This window comes from Chenopodium album, chromosome 4 (genome assembly GCF_948465745.1).
Source record: "Chenopodium album chromosome 4, dcCheAlbu1.1, whole genome shotgun sequence".
NCBI lineage: Eukaryota > Viridiplantae > Streptophyta > Magnoliopsida > Caryophyllales > Amaranthaceae > Chenopodium > Chenopodium album.
Window position 1 is genome coordinate 7,880,724 of NC_137837.1, and position 14,879 is coordinate 7,895,602.

The window sequence follows — 14,879 nt, forward strand, 5'->3', positions numbered from 1 at the left end:
TTTTTAAAAGCTTAAGCTTTTTTTTTTGTTTTTTTTTGTTTTTTTTTTTTTTGCGATTTAAGAATTATCACTATTGTTTCGTCACATAGAGATATTAATAATATTTAATTTTCTTATTATTAAATGATTATATTTTCTTACTCTTAAAAAAATTTTATATTACTAGAGATGATCGATTCAATTTTCATGCCGTTTTATTGAAGGACTTGAGAGGTGTGGTGTGGCCACGAATGGTGCCGGATTCAGCCTTTGACTAGGCTAGTGCTTGGTCTTAGATTTATTGCTTTTGTTTGTTTTAGTTTGCTAATTGCTTTATTTCAGTTTTGTTTTGCTGCTTTTTCTGTTTGATGTAATTTTATTTATATTATTAAAAAAAAAAAGAGTAAAGCTTTAATGATAAATATATAAGTAGTATATAAAAAAAACATTATAAAGTGAACAAAACAAATAATGACATATAATCATAGAAGAGCCAAAACTTTAACGAGCAAATCGTGATTTACTCGACTCGAAACTTATGAGCACGAGTCGAGCAGGTTTTATTGGCTCGAAATTTTAGCGAGCACGAATTGAGCACATGTAAAAAGTTTTCGAGTTGAGTCGAGCACCCTTTAGCTCGTGACCGACTCGCTTGATAAGCATCCCTATATCAGATAGCAAGACTAGAAGTTAGAGTTTAGTAGTAGAAATAGCTTTTGTGAAAAGGTAGGTAAAATTTTCTTTTATATTTTTAGAATTTCATTATTAATAGCTAGTCAACGGCTACTTTACCAAACGCTCGTATTTAATTAATTATTTTCACAGCTAACAGCTACCAACTATTATCATATGCTCATAGCTAATAGCTATTTCTATAGCTACATTTTGCCGAACACGCCCTGAAGCATTATAACTTGACTGATATATATGGAGTAGTTTTTATTTTTTATTACTTCGTTGTTTTTTTTTTTTCATTGGTAGCCATGTAGATTTGCACATTCTCAATGGTAACAAAATTTTTCCATAAATCTCTTAAATAGCAATAGATTTATCATTTTTCTCTAATATAGTGTTATTTTAGTAATTTTAGCATAATTAAGCTATTAATCATGGTTAATTACATTCCCTTACCACCACACCACCATACCCTCACCACCCTCCTATCTAACCCCTACCATCAAAAAGACCCAGCCAGTCAGCCACCACCTTGGCACCTTCCCATCCCTCTACCTCCCTCTACCACCCTTATTCACATCCCTCCTTCAATTCCCCCCCACCCTTGAAACACCTTGCCGCACCCCCTACGAGCACGCGCAACCTAGCAGCCACCATCTAACGCAACAACAACCAACCAACAACTTCCACCACGCCTCTGTCTCCACCCGCATTAATCACACTCACACAAAATTAACCCCTGCCGCCCCTGTATTTAGCACATAGCACCCACTAGTCAAACTCTTCCTAAACGCTGCACAAAACACCAGCTTTTAGCATTGCCTCAAGCACTTAAACACACGCAGCAGTCCATTAACAATAATAGTCACAAATAGCAGCTGCAAGAGTCAATTTCAGCCCTAATTTATAATGAACGCTACATAAAACGGTTTCAGGGAGGGAAGGAAAGGATGGTTAAGGGTTTCGGGGTGGAGGGGAGATTTGGCTGGGTCTTTCGGTAGGAAAGAGAATGGCGGCAAGCTGTTTCAGCGGTGGGGATTGGAGGAGGTGGCTTGTTGGTTTAGTAACTTACACATGATTATTTAACCCTGGTTAGTGATTTTAGGTTATACAGGTCAGAATTAGTAAAATAATGCTATGTTAGAGAATATTTAGATTACTAATGCTATTTAAGAGAATTTGCATAAAAAATTGTTACTATTGAGAATGTGCAATTTTATATGGCTACCAATGATAATTTCCCTTTTTTTTTTTTAAGAAAAACTAATTGACAGATAATCTAGGAGAAAATTACTAATCAAATATTTGCATCGGCATATGTGCAGACCTAATTATCATTTGATGCAAATATGCTGATGCAAATAAAATATACCAATTGGAAATTAAATCGTAATAATTTGTTTATTAAAACGATTCTAACAAGTATCCACAAGACTATATTTTTTTGTTACTCCGTATGTAAAGATTTGTCTAACGTGTGTCAATAGACAATGAAGTTAGGAGTACTCCCTCCATGGTTTAATATGTGTTATACAAGTACTTTTTTAAAAAAAAAAAAAAAAAAAAAATTATATTTCTTTCCTCTCATGATCCCCACCTAAACCCACCATTATTTTTTTTTTAATTTTTTATATTATATCTTTCCTCTCACATTCATTACTAAATTATTAACCTTACCATATTTCTTTTCTAATTTTTGGCCGATCAAACTGTATCACTTATTAAAACACGAAAGGAGTAGGTAATTCCCAAATGTTACAACTCAAAGTGAATGATGAAATGGATAATTTGTGTGTATGATTAAAATTGACGCTTTTTCATAAAGTATAAGTCAATAAGTGAGTTGCATACCCGTTTAATTGTTTATCCTCCTATAAATAAATAACGTTAAAAAAATTACCAAAAATAATACAATCTAAGCCATAATTTTTTTTAATAATACAACCTGTTCATTTTAAACAAGATAAAATTGAATTTTCAATGGATTTTGAGGTTAGAAAAGGAGAAAAGATTATTTTTTTATGGTGGGGATGGGGAAGAGGGAAATATCTCCTCCTCTTCTCCCACCTTAAAACCCTCCGTTAATTTAGTGTTAGTTTAATATGAACACCCTATAAAAGTTATATTGTACTATCTCCGACTCTCCGTTACAGGTTATGTGCAACGATTTGACATAAAGCGGAGAGGGAAAATGTCTAATCGTTGCACATAACCTATAACGGGATAATAGCAATTTTTCCAATAACGTTGGATTCAATTGGGAAAAGAATTGCCATTAATCCAAGAGTTTGAAACATACCAAGAGAGTACTTGAAGTTGAAAGTAAGGATTCTTGTACCTCCAAAAATTGATACGAACAGAGACAAGTTTGGCTTGACTGAATGATGAAGATGTCGAAAATAGGTGGATTTGGTATTCTTCTTCACCTTTCTTCTCCTTTTCATTCCTTATTTCTGTATTCTCATTTTCGATTTCATTCTAATTTCCATTTTTTCTTTAATTATGCAACTTCTTCCCATCAATTTCATCCTGTTGATGTAGATTTTGATGACCCTAAATTGTTCCTTAAATTTGTTAGACAACAATCCAAATTAGGGTTTACTGATGTCAAAACCCCCCTTTCCCATTTCCATCATATGAAATCGATGCGACCTCTTCCTTCTATTATTGATTTATGTACGTTATTGAGTGCCATTTCCAAGATTAAGCCCCACCCACCTTTCTCCACTGTCATTTCTCTTTCTAGGCAACTCCATTTATTAGGTGTTCGTCCAGATATTTATTCCCTTAACATTCTGGCTAATTGCTACTGTCGTTTGAACTTTGTTAATTTTGGGTTTTCTATTCTCGCCAATTTTATTAAGCTTGGTTATAAACCTGATATTGTCACCTTCACTACTCTCATTAATGGCTTTATTCATTCTAATCAACTGGACAAAGCCGTTCAATTGTTGGATAAAGTTGTCAAGCTTGGCTACCAACCCACTTTAGTCACCTATGGTTCTATGTTCAAAGGTCTCTGTATGTCCGGTGATAATGCCGGTGCTCTCAAACTCCTCAGAAATATGGAGTCTTATGGCCATTTTATGCCTAATGTTGTTATTTATAGCACCATCATTGATAGTCTCTGTAAAGACCAGTTATTACCTGAGGCTCTCCATCTTTTCAAGGAGATGAAAGTCAAGGGAATTTCCCCTGATGTTGTCACCTATACTACCTTAATTCGAGGTATGTGCACTTTGGGACAACAGAAAGAGGCTCAACAAATGCTCACTGAGATGTTGAGGAACAACATAACTCCTACCATTGAGACCTACAACATGTTGATTGACATGTATTGTAAAGATGGCCAGGTTGGTGAAGCACGGGACATTTTTGCTCACATGACTGAGAGAGGATTTGTTCCCGATATCATCACTTACAACACTTTGTTAGATGGATATTGTTTACGCGGTGAGATGGATGAGGCAGAAAAGCTCAAGGAATTGATGGTTGAAGATGACTGCAAACCTGATGTATTTACTTACAACAGCTTAATCAATGGCTATTGCAAGTCTAAAAACATTGACAAAGCTCTTGGTCTGCTCCAAGAGATGCATTGTAACGGATTATCCCCTGATGTTATCACCTACAGCACTCCTATAGATGCCTTGTGCAAAGACAATCAGCTCAAGCTTGCACAACAGTTTTTCAAGGAAATGGAGAATACTAGAGTGGTCCCTAATATTATTACATTCAACATCCTAATGAATGGTTTGTGTGAAGTTAAGCGTCTTAGAGAAGCGGTGGATATTTTCACTTCTCTGTCAGCAAAGTGCTTACAGCCCGATGTGATCAGTTACAATACAATTGTAAAAGGATATTGCAAAGAGGGTTTGCTAGATAAAGCTACTAAACTTGTAGAGGAAATGGAGGACAATGGATGTTCTCCTGATGAATATACCTACAACACTATTATTAAAGGATATCTTTCTGGTAAGGATGTCGGCAAGGCGTTGGAACTAGTCAATACCATGAGAGGAAAAGGGTTGGCTGTGGATGCTCACACAGCTTCTTTATTTGTCAGCTTCATAACTTATCATGCTGTTAGTGATTCAGACAAGGCTTTGCTTCGAAAGTATTTTGAGATATGAATTGTAAGGTTTTTGGTTCTTGATAATTTGAAATTATGGTTTATGTTAATATTCTGCGTCTCTGGTAATCCACCCCCCCCCCCCCCCCCCTTCTCCTTCTCTTTCTGTGGTTACACTTTCTTCCATACCAAAAGTGTAACAATAATTGTTGAGGCTATAATCCCTGAAATTAGTAATTCATATAGGAGATGTAGTTTCTCTAGCTCCTGATGGTGGTGCGTAATTAAAAGAGTGTATGAGATGGTGTGCGTAAATTACCTTTTATTTAGTCTTGTCCTGTGATTGTTTGTAGCTAATGTGAATTCTTAAGATACAAATCTAGTATTTTGGTCTGGTTGATATGCCTAGCTCTGTCCTAAGAGATTTGTAGATCATGAAAAGACTGTACTTGCTATAGGGCAATTCTTCGCGGTAATAAGTGACTATTAGGATAATCTATTATTCTGCATCTTTTGCACACTAGCTGAATGGCTTTCAGTTTATTATATCATTTGTTATTGTATTTTTGTATATTTTGTTCTGTTCAATCTTTCAAACCTAATGTATTATATGGGTTTTAAATTTCTCAGTATGCTTGATTGTAGCTCAATGAAATATTTGGAGTTTTAGGAAAGAATGCTCTGCTAGCTTGTACGAAGTATAGTATGTTTTGCTGTTTCATTTTCTGGGGCATTGAGGCTCTGATCATAAGCTTGGAGGCTGTTGATTATGGCCTTATGGTTGATGATACTCGGTCTTGGAACTAAATGTAGCAACTAGCAAGGCAGTCTGTCATATTACTCATATAATGACTTCTCATTCTTTTGGTTGCTTGGATGAGTTGGATCATTACAAGCATTTCTTTGGACTTGCATTGTTATATACGATCACATTCATATTTTCTTGCTATTTGTAGCACAAACTGAGCAGTCATAGCTTCGGCAATAGCTGGATTTGTAGCATGATATTCTAGCAGCAGCAATTAACGATTCTTCATCGTCATTGCGGATTACAACACCAAGTCCACCTTTCCCATTTGCAGCAATTGCTACTCAGAAGTAAATATGGTTTTACTTTCTTATTTCGAGGATATCTATCTGTAATCTGTTGTATGCTTATTTTTTTGTTGCATTAAATTCATGGATTAATATAAAGTATTTATGATTGGAGCTTTGAAAAAACTTTGTAAAAATTAAAACTAGTGTAAAATAAATATACTTCATTAGATGTAATCATGTAAATTTATAGTGGCACATTCTAAAGGCACCTCAAGTTGAAATATAAAGTTATACATCACGTACCTTTTTATGGATGAAGTTTCTCTCTTTTAAAAAATCATTCCTAACTAGCATAGTGCCCGTGCGATGCACGGATTATAAATCAAATTATTAAACCCATAGGAAAAATTAAAAAAAAAAAAAAAGGTAATTCATTTACTATTAAAGGACTTGTACTAATATAATGGTCTAATGGTCAATAAAAAAAAAATTAAAGGAGCGTTATTTGAATAGTATTTTATGTTATTTGAATTTCTTTTAATTTTTTATAATGTTATTTTATTAATTGAAAAATAATTGAATAATACTCCACATAGCTATATAAGAAGTGGACTAATTTATTTATATCTCCCGTTGAGAAAAAACTAAAATTTTCTTATCATATCATCCGCATCTGTAGCTACAATCAATCTAATATATACATGTTTTATTTACCCGTCGCACTCATTAAATCTATAGACACAATAATAACTTTATATTTGACCTACCAGAACATATATTTTTCTAAGTTAAATATTGTGCCAAAAACTATATATTATATAATAGTCATATATATAACCAACAGCTGATTAAATATAGTATACGACACAAATACTTCGTATATAGGTATGGATACTGATAAATTTATATAAATAAAATATACGGAGTATATATTACTAAGATTTATCCCTACCTTAATTATAAAAAGGTTAACAAAACTCTTATAATAGTGCACGGACATTTATATATTTAAAAATGTTCTTTTTACATATATTTTCCCCCATTTAATTTTAAATGCCTTAAAATTGTCTCTTGAATTCGCTAAATTGATTTAAAAGGTTATGTTTATTTCAATATTTAAAGCCATTTACTATTTTCATTTCCTTTTGTTTTAATTTTTCTATTTAGAATTTATTAGACTATTAGGTTTCAAGATCGAAGTCAATATCTTTTTACCGTAGAATCACTAAATCAAAGTCGCTCAACTAAAGTTTTGGACATTGCATAGCTACACAACATCCAACACATTTAATGATTACATTCAAATCTATATTAATAAAACTATGCATTCGATATAAGTTATTAAACAATTTAACTATATATACATTTTGATAGGTTTATATCTTTCATATTAACAAAAATTTACAAATGTTATTATCATATTTTGAAAAAAAAAAAAAAAAATAGACTTTGGAGTTTTGTATAAGATAGATAAAGGATAAGTTAATTCCCGTCATATATGCATTGAGTTTTGGGTGTTCTATCCGGTTCACCCTTTGGGCTAATCAAGATTTGAGGATCAGTTCTAGGTTATTAGGTTCCACTCCCCTTCCGATTGTTGTTGCAGGGGAGCACACAAGTCCTCCCTACTAAGTGTAGTCTCAATCACCACAACACCAACAACCAATTGGTGTAGTGGTGATTGGGACTACATTTGGTATGCAGGGCACGTGTTATAAAATATTATATAATATACGTATACTTTTTTATATTATAAAAAGTATTATATTTTATACACATACTATTATAGTTAAAAGTATTATTATGTATAAAACAACATAAATTATTGCACATGATTGTTGTATATCTAGTATAGTACACGAGCAATGCACGATTTTTAAATCAAAATGTTAGTTTTTCTAAAAAAAAAAATCATAAGTAATAGCATTGTTAATACGAATATTACAATTTAAAACATGAGTAATAGTTATAATACATTTTATATCTATCCCTTTTCTGTCAAATGTCTAATTCAATTTAACTTTTATTCCTCTTGCTTAGATTGGTTATTGGTTCTTTTTTTTTAATGCAATAAAAACAAAAGGTCATTGTAAAAGACATTGTATAGAAAATGAAAAGCCGATTAAAATTAAATTTATGTTCAAGATTATGTATTTTTTTCCAAGACAACATTTCGGCTCAGCATTCAAGGAGTACAACAAACGATAAAAGTAATTTTTACACTATTTTGTTTCTTTATCAAAAACTTATGTATTCATCCGGTTACTTGAATTGAATTTAAGATAACTTGTAAACTATTTTGGGTAACTTTTATCAATAAAGCATAAATAACTTTCATTCATTACAGGGTAGCTTTTATAATAGGTGCACAATATTTTATTGTACATTTGATTTTTTTAAAATGTTTGTATTGATTTCATAATTGACGTCAAACTAAATATTATCGATTTTATTTAATTTTCATAAAAAAAAAAAAAACAATATTAGCCTTTTAAAATACGAAATATTTGTTTCCTTAATTATGTCACTTTAATCATATTGCTTCAAATTAGTTATTATTCTTTAACTTAACTATAAATAAAGATTGGAAAGATTTTATGGATTATTTGTAGTATTGGAAAGTATATATTTATTATAAAAAATTAAATCAATATTTATGTTAGGAAATCATGAAAATCTTATGCATGTATAGTAACTTGTTTTTATTGTTTGAAGTTTAACAAAAATAACTTTGCTTAAATATGTAAACAGTAATTATATAAATATATTTTATACATAAGATAAGCCAATGAGAGAGTGACATTTGTCATCCTCACATTGAGACGCTTGTCTTTTAGTATAATATATAGATATAGATAGATAGATTACTCCCTTCATTTTTAAATAAATTCAACACTTTGACTTCTAAGGAGTTTTTGGCGGCTTAAATTAATTTGTAAAACATTGTTTATACGTGAGGTTTGTATGAAAATTAAAGAATTTAAAATATGGATATAATGGTTTATTTAAAAAGTAAAAAACGCAATAGAAGAGAATTATTTTTTTAAAAAAATAGTACCATGCGTTAGGTAGGATTGAGAACCATGAGATGATAAAACAGTGTAAATTATTAAGTAGGTGTTGTGTTTAAAAGTTTCCCTAAAAAAAAAAGGAAAAAAGTGCTGGGTTTTAAAAAAAATGTGGATTAGCAAAAGTGTTGTATTTTTAAAAAAATGTCCATTAGCAAAAGTGTTGTATTTTTTCGTACCACTAACTTTTATATGTAGTTGGCCACACGGTATGATCAGCTACTATGAAATTTCTCGGTTAATGTTATAGGGATTACTCAGTTAGGCTGATATATAGGGGTTACCGGGTTACTTTGGGCTTGTTTTGACATCATTTTTAATTTTTATTTTCTTGTTTTTTTAAAAGCTAAAAACCAAAAAAGGAAACATGAAAAAAGGTGTTTCCGCTTTTTTGTTGTCAGTTTTCAAAATTATCATGATTTTAATAAGTCTAAATTTTTTTTTTTTGATTTATTATGTGATATATATAATATATTTTTAAAAAATAAAAAAACAAAAAACCACAACGATGTAAAACGAATCCTTAGTTGATTTTTTTTAAAAAAAACTAATATATGGAGTATAAAAACTAACTTAAAATGTTGTTGTGTAATACTTACCTCCATTTTTTATTAGTTGACACGTATTCATTTTTAAGAAGTATTTTTTTAGTTGACACGTTTTCTTTTAGGTAAGTTTTATACCTTACTTTTTAAGTGTACCCCACTTGTTTTATCATTTTTTTTCACACTCTCTCATATGTGTGTCTAATTGAATGTATCAATTAAATAGAAACAGAAGAAGTATATAGAGTACCGTGTTAAATAGAAACGGAGGAAGCATATAAAGTACCGTGTACTTTGATTAACCTAGATGTACAAAGTAATACAAGCTATTACAATTTTTTTGAGTGATTTGAGTATTTCAGTCTATTCAAAGTTAGTAGTCATGTTGATATTAGTGTAAGTGATACTTAAAATTTGGACATAATAAAATATGTTAAAAAAATACAAGTAAATGAATTTGCAAAATCCATAAAAGGTTTATATATTTATATTTAATCAAATATTCCAATTAGCGCATCTAGTGTAGTGGTATCATAGTACCCTCCCACGGTACTGACCGGGGTTCGATTCCCCGGATGCGCATTTTTTAAAACTTTATCCAAAAAAACTTCTTTTCAATTGCCTTCTCCTTTGTCAAAGCATGGAATCATGTACCTTGCCCTTCTCAAAATCACCGCATCTATACCTTATACAGTATATACTGCTACATTCTCATATAATTCGTGTCGTGTGCTCGTGTTTCGCAACCTACAAAATCACAACTTTACATTACATGGAATTATTCGGCCGCATAATCCTTACAACAATAATAGGCATCTCCTCCACCCTCTTAGTTTGCCTACCAAGCTTAAAGAAACATCAAACAAGGAGGATCGCGCAAGGGAGATTGAAAATGATAAGCACGGCGTTAGAAGAAGCAGAAGAAAGGGCAATGAGGGTGCAAGAAAGGCATGAATGCATGATAGACTCCTTACCCAAATGTGTCATAAAGCACTAGTGGATGAAGAATTGGAGTTTGTTTCTACTCTTGGGAAATTGCAGTTGTGGGTATTGGCAACTTTTCCTGACCATGTTGATCTTGTAGCTGCCTTATCTACTTGATATACTACGCGTTTCCTGCCTTCCTGGTTCGTGTTTCGTTTCAAATTTAAATTCCATGCTTGGTGAAAATGCTGGAGTTTTTAAAAGATAATGAAATCAGATTCAATGATTTTGAAATGGCTATCCTCCTCTTGTAAGTGTATTCGACAAACTCATACACAATAGTATTGTTTTTGGAAGGTTATTTGATAGCTATCGAAATTTGAGGACAGTCTTATCCATTCATTTAGTTGACTATAAAAATATCGAAGATGTATATCACAGAGTAATATTAATTTAACAACCTAATAATTTATTTAATTACATGGATTTTGAAACTATTTTTCATTCTCTGTCAAATTAACTACATCTGCCATAATCAAAACTCGAGTAGGGGTTAAAAATTAACACAAATCATACAACAGCTATTTTCATAATTCAACTAAGTTAGGGTGTTCAAGCTTTGATGCTTGGCACCAACCTACACGAGGGTCATTGGCATTAGAAGTTTTTAAAACAAACAGGAGATATGATGCAGGGTGATACTGATAACCTTCACAACCAGCAACTGAGCAACAGCAGAATCTAAGGTGAAGCCTTCCTTTGCTTCCTCTACTGCTACCAGTTTAATAACTCATAAAAGCAGTTAATGAGCATGCTTAAACTCGATAATTAAACAAGAATTCCTTAACTGCTTATGAGATGATACTCGATTGAATTTTACAGTGATTTTTTCAAGATGTATAAAGAAACAAAAAGACTTTTGAGTTTCACAATTTGTTTTGAGATGAGACATTTTATATAGCATGACAAATGGAGGTAATCCAAGAAATGGACAGACCTGAGTCACGAGTGGCCTTGACAGTATAAACCTGCTAAAGCACAAGCTGTTAAGATGTAGCTAGAACCCTTAGTTATCAAAGCATCTCCATTCACCCTCACTTTTTTTTTTCTCTGCTCTATGAAATGCCTCAATGCCACAAAAAAAACATGCTCTTGAGTCTACACCACTCCGGAAGTGATTTGAGAAACTCTGTCAGAACCAGAATTATACTTGTACTGGAGTCTCTAGGTTTAAAAAGGGAAATCGCACTGTGAAATTTCTTCAAATATCAAGTTCAACCCCATCCCCGACAACCCCTCTCCCCAGAACAGCAGCGCAAGCATGTCCAATCATTTCAATATACTCGCTAGATATAAGACATAAGTTCAGCAGAATTTAGCACACTTAAGTCTTAACCAATATAAACTTGCATTAAGACAAGACCTTCACCTCTTAAGATCATAGCCATTTATTTATCAATAATACAGTATATAGTATAATGAATTAATCCTGACAATCAAAAGCTTGCAAAGCCCTTCTCCTTCAAGTTATCAATCGTCTCTTTAAGGGTTACTTTGAGGGGCATATAGTCTATGCCCAAACTTTTTACTTTCTCTTTGGAAACCTGGTATGTTGTTGCAAAAGGTTTGTCGTCTGCACACCTGGAGAAAAGGTCCACAGAAGGGTCAGAATAGTGATTGATATTATGAACTTAAGGTAGATGTCTATGAAAAGTGGATTTTGATTAAAAAGGAAAAAGAAACATACTTATCCGGAAGTGGGAGTGATGGGTAGATTTCTTGTATTATCTTCATGAGCTCGGAATAATGAACAACAGTATCGACCAAAACGTACCTTCCAGAAGCTGAAGGGACCTCAAATGCTAAGATATGTGCAGTTGCTACATCCTTAATATGGACATAACCAAAGCTTGCATTCGGATAGGTTTTTGCCCCTGTATAATATAGAGAAAATAAAACGTTTGTGTAAGTTAATTTAGTAATTCTTACTTTAAGAACTAATAATGAACCATAATTTTAAGAGATACACACCATTAATTAAGTTCAGAATTGGAGCTACAGATGAGTTAAGTGTTAGTTGCAACATAGGACCTATTACCATGCCTGGGTTCATCGAAATCATGTCAATACCATTCTCTTTGGCAAATTTCCAGGCTGTATCTTCAGCCAAAGTCTTGGATAATGTATACCACATCTACACAAGGCAAAGAGATCACATAACTCAATTACGGAGTATAAAGAGGAGGGGGGGGGGGGGGGGGGGGGGACTGAAGACACTCTAGGAGAGATCTAAACTGCCTAAGGTGTGAAAGAACTATATGATCACGGAAGTCAAGCATCACATGAACAAATCCCAGACTTCAATGTCTTTGAAAGATAACCGCGTAAAAACAATAAGCTAGTGCACTACACAAGCATCACATGGTATGTTTTACAGAAGATAGACGTACCATAGTTGATTCCTTGCAAAACTCTGGATCAGAAAACCAACTTTCATCGACAACAACCTCAGGAGCTCGAGGCTTTCCAGTGAATAAAACAGCAGCAATTGAAGATGTCAAAACCATTCTTCTGACAGAAGAAAACTTTTTACAAGAGGCAAGAACGTTGAGTGTTCCCTTGATTGCTGGATCAAGCACATCAGCCTGCCAATTACAAGTACTTAGAGAAAATGAAGAATGCAACAGATTGAAATATTCTAAGTCACAACTCACAAGACTGACAACCATTAGTCACACCTTCATATTCAATTAAGTTGAAGTAAAGAAGTACAAAAATAATGAAAGTTTTGATCTTACCGCAAAGCATCAAATCGGATACAGGAAATATATATACAACCTTAGACTTGATTATTATATCTCAATTTACAATGGATGAAATCTTAGCAAATATGTAGTAGTCAATAACTCAATACTGAAGGATGGTGTAGGAAAACATGTACTCCGTACACCATAGTCCTTTGGAAAACATATGGACCGACAATTACTTGTAAATTTATAATAGTGCAATGTCCTAATTATGTGAACCATACATGTAAAGTTGAGGAGAGCAATAGTTTTGTAATATTATGAACTGTTAAACTAATAACTATTAAACTTAATTAGAGTTCATACAGTCTGTCACTCTTCAAAGTGGTCTACTATAGTCCTTAAGCATGGTATAAAGAACGAACAATCACCACCCTTAGGTATTACTTAAGGCGATTTATATGTATGCAGCCTCATCTTTTTAACACCGCCATTTTCAAGTTACTACTATAATCATTATACAACTTAAATCAAACCATGATAAGTTGACAGAAGATAGAGTAATGTATTTCCCTGTATATTACAGAGTACTAAAAGAAAAAGGAAGTAACTATTATTGATTATTTATTCACTATAACATGAAAAATATTGAACCTTAAAAGTCAACCTCCGATCACAAAAACTCCCTCTATGAGAACCTTGGTTTGATCACAAAAACTAAAGTATTTTCTTACTTGTTCATTGTTTAAGTCTTCTAGCAAATGTTAATACTGCAATTTTTTTTTTTTCCCCTACTAGTAAACAGACTATAAGAAAATTAAGAAATAAAAATAAACCTGAGGATCATTAATAGTGAAAAGAACAGGAGAAGCAGTATGAAAAACACCATGACAACCAGAAATAGCAGAATCAAAAGAACCCTCTTCCATTAAATTTGCTTTAAAAAGATGGAGTCTTTCTTTTGCACCTTCTAACCCCAACAAATGTTCAACCTTTTTTTTATCATCTGAAAAACAATTTAATCTAACGAATTATTAAGAAACATATACTTCTAAAGAACAATTAATCAAAAGTTTGGCCCAAATAAAATTTCCAAAAAAAAAAAAAAAAAAAAAAGAATTACTTGGGTCACGTACAGTGGCATGGACAGTATAACGACGAAGAAGCAAGAGTTTGACAAGCCATGAAGCGATGAAGCCAGATGCTCCTGTCACACACACGACCTGCCCGTGTCCACTCATCTTTCTCTTTAATTTCTGAATTCTCAAATGCTGATTAGTATGAAGAAATGGATTATAAGAAATTAAGAACAACTACTTTATAATAATCGAAAAATCCTTTTAAAAAAAACGAAATATTGAATCAACTGATTGAGTATAATAAAATAATAATTGGTTGGTTGTTGAAGTTATGTTAGACACCTAACAAAGTTTGTGCATAAAATTATGGAAGATTTTTCAATGGCTATAATAAAATTGTAGCCATTGTAACTGTTTGACCTTTTAAATTTTACGGATCACTCTAATCCGTCCATGTAGTTTTTTGACAGCTTAGAAAACAAAAACTGTATTTCTTACTAAAACATTGTTTCGTCGCCATTTAGGGTTTCTCTGCCTCTAAACTAAGGGACATCTACTTCACGTCTCCATCAAATATGCACAGAGCCATATAAGCAAACAGGTTGATTAGGTAATTAAGAATTAACAAAGGGTAATTAGATTTTTTTTTTCCCCACCCAAATTAAAAATTCATCATCATCCTACCTTTAATCACCCAAATTCCATCACACCACGGAGTATGTGTGAGGATTTTTGATGTATTTTCATACAAA

General features: G+C 32.5%; 2 protein-coding genes and 1 non-coding gene across 4 annotated transcripts; 2 read left to right on the forward strand and 1 right to left on the reverse strand.

Annotated features, from left to right (window-relative positions):
- Positions 1-2,959: 2,959 nt before the first annotated feature.
- On the forward strand, positions 2,960-6,235 carry LOC145626565 (uncharacterized). The gene is made up of 2 exons (XM_081679020.1): positions 2,960-4,790; positions 5,683-6,235. The coding sequence occupies exon 1, from the start codon at positions 3,036-3,038 to the stop codon at positions 4,785-4,787; it is 1,752 nt and encodes a 583-aa protein (XP_081535146.1). The 5' UTR covers positions 2,960-3,035; the 3' UTR covers positions 4,788-4,790; positions 5,683-6,235.
- Positions 6,236-9,888: 3,653 nt separating this feature from the next.
- TRNAG-CCC (transfer RNA glycine (anticodon CCC)) lies at positions 9,889-9,959 on the forward strand. The gene has a single exon. It is a non-coding gene; the product is annotated as a tRNA-Gly (tRNA).
- Positions 9,960-11,692: 1,733 nt separating this feature from the next.
- Positions 11,693-14,582, reverse strand: LOC145626567 (phenylacetaldehyde reductase-like). 2 transcript variants are annotated; one of them, XM_081679024.1, is made up of 6 exons: positions 14,172-14,582; positions 13,885-14,054; positions 12,752-12,946; positions 12,333-12,495; positions 12,049-12,235; positions 11,693-11,942 (listed from the first exon to the last, which is right to left on the reverse strand). In XM_081679024.1, the coding sequence occupies exons 1-6, from the start codon at positions 14,287-14,289 to the stop codon at positions 11,798-11,800; spliced, it is 978 nt and encodes a 325-aa protein (XP_081535150.1). In that variant the 5' UTR covers positions 14,290-14,582; the 3' UTR covers positions 11,693-11,797. The 2 variants fall into 2 exon arrangements, with proteins under 2 accessions (XP_081535150.1, XP_081535151.1); XM_081679025.1 differs by lacking the exon at positions 13,885-14,054 and having other exon boundaries at positions 14,185-14,582.
- Positions 14,583-14,879: the final 297 nt, after the last annotated feature.